Consider the following 7,870-nt stretch of genomic DNA (forward strand, 5'->3'; position numbering starts at 1 on the left):
GATTGTAATATTGTCTTTTTATTTTTTTATAGTATTTTTAAAATAGCAAAGAATATAAAGCTTTATAATTTAAAAATCCAAAGAAATAATATTGCTATCATTCTACATGGTCTGCAGACACATTGAGCTCTCAAAAGTTCTCATTTAATCCTTCCTGATCAAATATAATAGCCAGGAAGGAAACAATATCACATCACTGTACTCTTGAAAATAACTATAGATAAATAACTAACATTATTAACACATTCATCATGTCAAAACTGTAATAATCTAGTCAATTCATTAACATTGCAAACATGATAAAGTACTATAATTATTATTTCATTCTTTTACAGAATGATTGAAACTTAATATAATTTAAGTTTAGAACTAGTACTGGTGAATTATGAAATATATATGCATTAGTTTCAGAAATTATACATGTATAAACATCTTGATTAAATTAATTTAAGGACTGTAAAACACACAGACTTGAAATTGAACTAAGAGCTGACCCTTTTAGCCTTGCAGGCCAATACCTCCTAAAGGTATTACAGGGGCTAGATTCTCTTCAGCACAGACTTGGTCTGAACATTCTTTCTGTCTCTTAATTATTGTTATTTTGTCCCAATATGATGTGATCAGGTTCATCTTCTTGTGTCATAAAGACATTGTGGATTTCTTCATTCTTGCATTAGCTTTGTTCCACAGAGAAGTTAGTATCTGACCTGAAGGATGAAAAAAAAGAAAGAAATATTTTAGACTAAAACAATTAATTCATTCATTAATAGGTAGTTAAATAGTTCCCAAATAACAGAAACAAAATATATAAAACAGTCAATCTGACACATCATCTTAGTCATTTTGTATAAAAATAGAGTTGATGTAATTCATTTCTTTACTGAAATGCTACTACACAGTTACTCGATCATTCCGTTACTGTGATCATAAAGCTGGAAGTCTATTATGTGGTGTGTACTGCCATCTCATGGTGATGGATTAGAATGCAAGAAGCACTTCAAAGTTCAATTTACTTCAAATATAGAGAATTTTAACAAAATAAAATGACAAACATTTGATATTTTGATCAATCGTATATAAATAGTTACAGTATAGTGTCTCTTTGCATAACATCAAGAGAATCTAGGAGTCCATCCTTACATCCTGTCAGCAGTTTTGCCGACCATGTGGCTGTTGTATTCTAGAATGGGAGGGATGCTCTCCTCATCTTCAGGCACCTGTAAAAGAATGAGTTTTATTTAAACACAACTCAGACCTTGGACACTGTATAGAAGAAACCAGGCTACTTGTCACATTTATATATAATTACATTCTCATTTGAGTTCTATAGTGCCACCTAGCTGTGCAACAATGAAATACAAATACACTCACCTCCCAGTACACCTCATCATCAAAGCAGTTATCATCTGATGGGTCTCCCCAGAATGGCAGTCTCAGGATGCAACCTGTATATACATATACCAGGTTTATTATAGTTAACTAAAACTAAAACCATAACACAAATACATTTTCATTATTTGGAATAAAATAAACAATAACTGTAATTATATATATATATATATATATATATATATATATATATATATATATATATATATATATATATATAATTATGGATATTAATTAAATGAAAACAGAAAATACAACAAAAATATTTGTAAAAGAAAAATGTAATATCTCGATACTAAAATAACACTGACATATATTTATATTACATTGTGCAGCTGCTACATTTTATATTCTTACGTGTGGATGGACAGTATTTCAGTTTATCCCTATCATTTCTTTTTTCTTTTTTGGATGCTCACCTACTATAATTCCACCAACGATTCCAAAAACGAGAGCAACACAAATACCAGCTGCCTGGAAGCCTCCTTGCGTGGCAGGTGTCCTCTTAGCAAAGTCCCCTTCAAAATCAAAGGTGTTTACCAACCTGAAAAAGAAAAGGATTTGTATCAGCAACATATACACACTTTTACTATTCAAAAAAGACTATCAATATTCAGTAATATTATCGATTTATCTGAGAAGAGAACAAAATTTGAACTTGATGATGAAACTAACTTTGCAACATTGAACTAAATTGAATCTGAATTTCTGAATAATGACACTATTGCCACTGCAGAGCTGCTTATAGCTGAACTGACTTTGTTTCATAATTGATGAACTGTGCAACACTGACATTCTTATAAAACTGAATTGAAACAACTGAGCTGAGTAATGACACTATTGCCTTTTGTAGAGCTGCTTTACTGCAGTCATTTCATGATTGGACTATATTAAAACAATTTATTAAAGGTATACTATAACTTTTTTGTTCAAAATTAACGAAATTGAAATAATACATCATCAATCCTTCTTCCAAAACGTGTTTTTGTCTTTCCCTGATTCACTGTAGTAAGCCTATTATAAGTGTCTATATTTTAGACAGGGCAGGATGTTTTTTGTGGGAAATCGCATACATGTCACTCGCCATATTAACAGGTATAGCGACGCTGTCTCATGACCAATTTGTACGAATTCGTACGAGTGAGTAAAAGGTGGCTAATTCGTACAAATTGCTGTGAGATCGGGTTGCAGGGCTCTACGCTAACTTTTTTCCCAAGGAGTACATGTGCTCCTAAATGAAAAAATTTAGGAGCGCACAAAGAAATATAGGAGCACAGTGAAAAAAGTTGATTAAACTGCTCAATTCATATGGATTAGTTTTATGATCTTTTTATGAACGTTTTTCGAAGCATCAAAGTGGTAGTTGTGTAGGCTGTCAATGGAGGGAAAGAAATCTCTCAATTTCATCAAAAAGTTCTTCATTTGTGTTCCGAAGATGAGTGAAAGTCTTACGGGTTTGGAACGACATGATGGAGAGTAATAAATGACAGAATTTTCTATTTTGGGTGAACTAACGTTACCTGTTTAATAATTATGCAATTATTATTTTAACCTACTTATATAAAATATATAAAAAGAATGAACACCTCAATAAAGTATAAAGTGCTAAAAACAAAACAAATGCCTGCTTGCTTTTTTCCTTTGCAGTACTTGCAGTAGCCAATATTAAGTTACATCAAAAATGAGTTTTTGTCGTCTTCCTGTCCTCAGTGTGGACTGTTTTGGTCGTAACTTCAGTTTATGCATTTGGTCTTTTGGTGGGACATAATTAAAATAAAATTTGGTGGGTTGCTAATAAAATTTTGATACTCATTTGCAAGTAGGCCTATTGATAGTGTGCGGGAGTTCATTATTTTGTTTTTTTTGCACTTGGTCTTTTGAGATAATGACTATAGGCTTCATACTGTGTTGCGTATCTAGCTCACTAAGTGTTTACTTTACTTTTTTATGGTGTAGCGGCCTGTTTACACCTGGTCACTGCATACGTTTTTACTGATCAAAACGATTTCATGCGTTTTTACTGATCAAAATGATTCCATTTACACCTAGTCACATTGTGTGTTTTCGCAAAACTAAATCGGATCTTCTATTCCCGCGTTATATGCAGATTTAATGTAGGCCTAGTTCACGTCACCAAAAGCAACAGATATGACCAGCATTTTATTGATCATCATAAGCTCATTTAAAAAAATCAGCGATAGGAGAGAGCGACAGCAGCACTGGTAACCGTTAGCCTAATATCATTTCGTTTCTTTACTATTAATGAATATGATTGTGTGATGAGCGTCTACGACTTACTTTCACTTTAATTCGCGGCAGTTTTCGCGTTAGCTTGATGAATGGATCGCTCATCTGTCGTGATGCGTGTTGCAGTAGCGTCATCATATCTGGCTATAACATGACATATAGCCAATAACACGCTCTCACACGTTTATTTTTAGCACTGTTGGGAGGACTCTCTCACTTAAAATCCAGCAGTTCCCGCACATTCCCACACTATTTCAGTGATTGGCTCAGTGGTTGCGAATCGTCGCTCCCATTTGAATAAAGTTAAGCGCGTCATCAAATGTTCACATCACGCAGTTGCGACCCTGTCCTCTTGCTTGCTTTCCATGTGAAATCAATGGTATGCTTCGCTTCATCGCGCTGTTGTCTTCAGTGTATTGAGAACAGCCCGTCACTCGCGCACTGTGCTCGTAAATTATTTTTCAAGTTCGCACATAACTATTTTTAGGCGCAAATGCGAGTGAATTACTCGCACTGTAGAGCCCTGGGTTGGGTAAAGCTAATGTCTTCAGCTAGTCAGCTTGAGATCCTTTCCATCTAAACTGGTTATATCTCTTAAGCCCAGTAGTGAATGTTTTATTAGCAGTAGGATACTATCTCTCTCTCTCTCTCTCTCTCTCTTTTAGTTATGAGAAATAACCATGTTCATCCACAACCAAAACAATCGTCTTCGGCAAAATGCACGCAGTTTTGTTTTTAAGTGCTAGATGGTGCACCTTTAATGTGAAGCTGCCTGAAAACAATCTGTACTGTGTAAAGCACTATATAAATACATTTGACTTGACTTTTACAAATAAATCATCTTTGTATGATTTAAATGTTTAAATTGAATTGTATACTAATAGAAAGTAAACAGTCACACTCACCCCTCATGTCCATAGACACTCTCACTGGCAGTAGCCGCTGTGATGGCACCTATAACTCCTCCGAGGATGCCGGGCATGGCATGCAGGTTGTGGACGCCACAGGTGTCTTGAATCTTCATGTACTTCTCCATGAAGGGCTGCATGGGGGAAAAAAAGCAGGTATAAATGAATCTGTTCACACAGCGCAAATGACGCTCAAATCTGCTCTTCTGTCACACTCACAGTGAGCACCAGGTAGCCGAACGTGGATATTATCCCACAGATGAAGCCCACGATGAGAGAACCGTAGGGTGAGATCATGAACTCGGCCGCTGTTCCCATCGCGACGCCCCCAGCCAGAGTTGCATTCTGGATATGCACCTATGTTACACAAAACAGGTGCAATGTTAAGAAACACAGATAGGATGCTGCAGACGTAATTGTGACATAATGTAGTGCTGTAACTTACCATGTCCAGTTTTCCCTTCTTGGCTGAAAGGCTGGATATGGCAAATGTAGTCAGTACCGAGGAAGCCAGAGCAAGGTATGTGTTTATGGCCGCCCGGTGTTGACCATCTCCATGATCTGAGATGGCAGAGTTGAAACTGGGCCAGAACATCCAGAGGAAGAGGGTCCCTGTAAGAGGAAACGTCTTCAGATAAAGGACTGGATTTTTTGAAAGCGGCTCATGTAAGATCTTATCAAGGGTGTGTAACATATAAAAAGGACTCAGTCATGACATACCGATCATAGCAAAGACATCAGAGTGGTAGACAGAGCTGCCCAGATGCTTGCTTTGGTCTAGCTTCGGTCGATAAAGAATCCATGATATTGTCAGACCGTAGTAGGCTCCGAAAGTGTGGATGACCATGGATCCGCCAGAGTCACGAGCCTGTGAAACGCAAGAACAATTTAATAAAATCTCTTAATCTAGGCAGAAATTTTCAGGATGATGGCTACTCACCTGAGTTATCATCAAGAAGTAAAACTATTTTTGTTTAAGGGTTAGTTCACCCCCCAAAAAATGAAAGTCTGTCATTATTTACTCACCCTCAAGTTGTTCCAAACCTGTACTAGTTTCTTTCTTCTGTTGAACACAGAAGATATTTTGAAGAATGTCGGTAACCAGACAGTTGACGGTATTGACTTCCATGGTATTTTTTTCCCCATACTATGAAGTCAACGGGGCCCATCAGCTATTTGGTTACTCATATTCTTCAAAATATCTTCTTTTGTGTTCAGCAGAAGAAAGAAATTCGTACAGGTTTGAACTTGAGGAACTTGAACTTGAGGCTGAGTAAAAGATGACTATCCATTTAATTGAAATAAAGCTGAAATAAAATATCGTTATTAGGTGAAAAACTAATTTTGTTTAATTCAAAGCACTGAAATTAATAACTGCAAATAAATAAAAAATATTCTAAATGGTCAAAAAAAAAAAGAATGCACATAGCAAACAGTATTATTTTCAGTATCATTGATAGACTATAATAATTTAAATTAGTTTTTATTTTCATGACTTAATTTTAGCAAAGTTTTTGTCATTTTTATTCTTTTTTTATGTCTGCATAGTTCTAGTTATTTTTATTTTTAGTTATTTTAGTACTTAAACTAGAAGAAAATGAGAAATGGTGCGTTTGAAACTAGCTGAAATAAAATAAGTACATTTTTTATATAAATATATATTCTTTTATTTCAGTTAACGTTTATTTAATTTCAAGTAACGAAAATGTTTATATGGTTTCAGTTTTAATTTTAGTTAACAATAATTACCCTGAAAACAAAATGTATAAATATGTAACTAAAATGAAAATGAAAAGTATAACAATAAAAGCTCTGAGTATATAAACAATACTAAAATAACACTGCTACTCACATGGAGAAGAGAAAGAATGATGTGTTCCTCAACCGCAAACAGTGTGATGCCAAATAGCGTCAAGATCATCAGTTGAACTGGACTGACTTTTCCCAGGAGAGCTCCATATGCAATGAGACATCCCGCCACACAGAAGTCGGCATTGATGATACTGGTGAAAGCAAGATGGGAAATGATGAATATCAGCTGTATCACACAAGTCACCATCTTCTGATGCACTGTTCAAGACAGTCACATTTGCAATGTGGTGATTTAAACGGCCCTCTGATGCCACTATATGGCACATTCTTTTTGTGCAAGAGGAACCAAGGACCTTAAATAAATGAATCAAAAGAAGTTATTCGAAGATAGTGAGGTGCAAAACGTACTTCTCAATCCCGATCTTGATTGTGCCATCAGTCGGGTCCAGAGAGTGGAACCAGCCCTGCATGAGCAGAGCCCACTGCAGACCAAAGGCAGCGATGAGAAAGTTGAATCCCACCCCGCCGAAGCTGTAGCGCTTCATGAAGGTCATGAGAAAGCCGAAACCCACAAAGATCATCACATGTACATCCTGGAAACCTGAGAAAAGTGGTCGAGAAGGTGATTAACTTCCGTAACTTTCTACCTACCGAAGGCTCAACAAAACTATTTTATTCATTACAAATTTGACCTATAAACTGATTTTAATGGCCTTATCAGTATCCAACCCTGCAGAACATGAAAACTCACTTGGGTATCTGAAGTAGAAGTCGTTCTCGATGTCACTCGTGATGTTCTTCTGATGTTTGTGCTCAGACCAGTGCGCATCTGATTCTTCATCGTAACGCACAAACACTCCGAACAGGATGATCATGGCGATCTGCCACACGAAGCAGACCAGAGGCAGGCTGATCCGGACGTTAGGGTTCTTGGTCCCGCACCAGAAGCCTCGGCAGCAGTCAACGAAGTTCCCCATGGTGAAGTAAAGAGATGACCTGTTGGGTGAAGTTCTCCTGTAATTTCTGAGTGAAGTGCAGCTGCATTTATAGCTGGGGATCTGGAGGTGTGTCACTGCTCACCTGGTGCAGGTCTGTCTTCTGGAAATGAAATCAGGGTGTCTGACAGTCACCTGACAAGACTGATCAATATCTTGTCTTGTGACTTTTTTTTTCTTTTTTTTTTTTAAAGAGGTCATACTAGTCTTACTAGACATAATTATAATTACACTTGGACTATAGACAATTCAGACCCTCTTCTTTGACAACTGCAATTCACCTTCAGGTGAGATTATTTTCTTTGCTTTTTTTTTTTACCACTACTAGAAGTTTTGGACTTTATATAATATAACCGATTTAGATTGCTGTGCAAACAGTCAAAATCAAGAAAATCAGGGCAAACATGTTACGCAAGAGTAGGAAACTTTCAATGTAGCTCTTTATTCTGCTTTGTCTCTTTTGGTCTACAGGGCAAAAACTGCACTTCTTTTGAGTATCTGAATAAATCAAATCGCCTT

General features: G+C 36.3%; 1 protein-coding gene across 2 annotated transcripts; it reads right to left on the minus strand.

Annotated features, from left to right (window-relative positions):
• Positions 1-423: 423 nt before the first annotated feature.
• rhcga (Rh family, C glycoprotein a) lies at positions 424-7,456 on the minus strand. Of its 2 annotated transcripts, none has more exons than XM_084108917.1 (11): positions 7,108-7,456; positions 6,765-6,957; positions 6,397-6,547; positions 5,265-5,412; positions 4,990-5,156; positions 4,764-4,901; positions 4,542-4,678; positions 1,809-1,933; positions 1,372-1,445; positions 1,141-1,217; positions 424-707 (listed from the first exon to the last, which is right to left on the minus strand). In XM_084108917.1, exons 1-11 carry the CDS (start codon positions 7,331-7,333, stop codon positions 674-676), a joined length of 1,470 nt encoding a protein of 489 aa, XP_083965043.1. In that variant the 5' UTR covers positions 7,334-7,456; the 3' UTR covers positions 424-673. The 2 variants fall into 2 exon arrangements, with proteins under 2 accessions (XP_083965043.1, XP_083965044.1); XM_084108918.1 differs by having other exon boundaries at positions 1,089-1,217; positions 7,108-7,368.
• Between the last annotated feature and the right edge of the window lie 414 nt (positions 7,457-7,870).

Source organism: Abramis brama (genome assembly GCF_963993115.1).
Source record: "Abramis brama genome assembly, chromosome: 3".
Taxonomy (NCBI): domain Eukaryota; kingdom Metazoa; phylum Chordata; class Actinopteri; order Cypriniformes; family Leuciscidae; genus Abramis; species Abramis brama.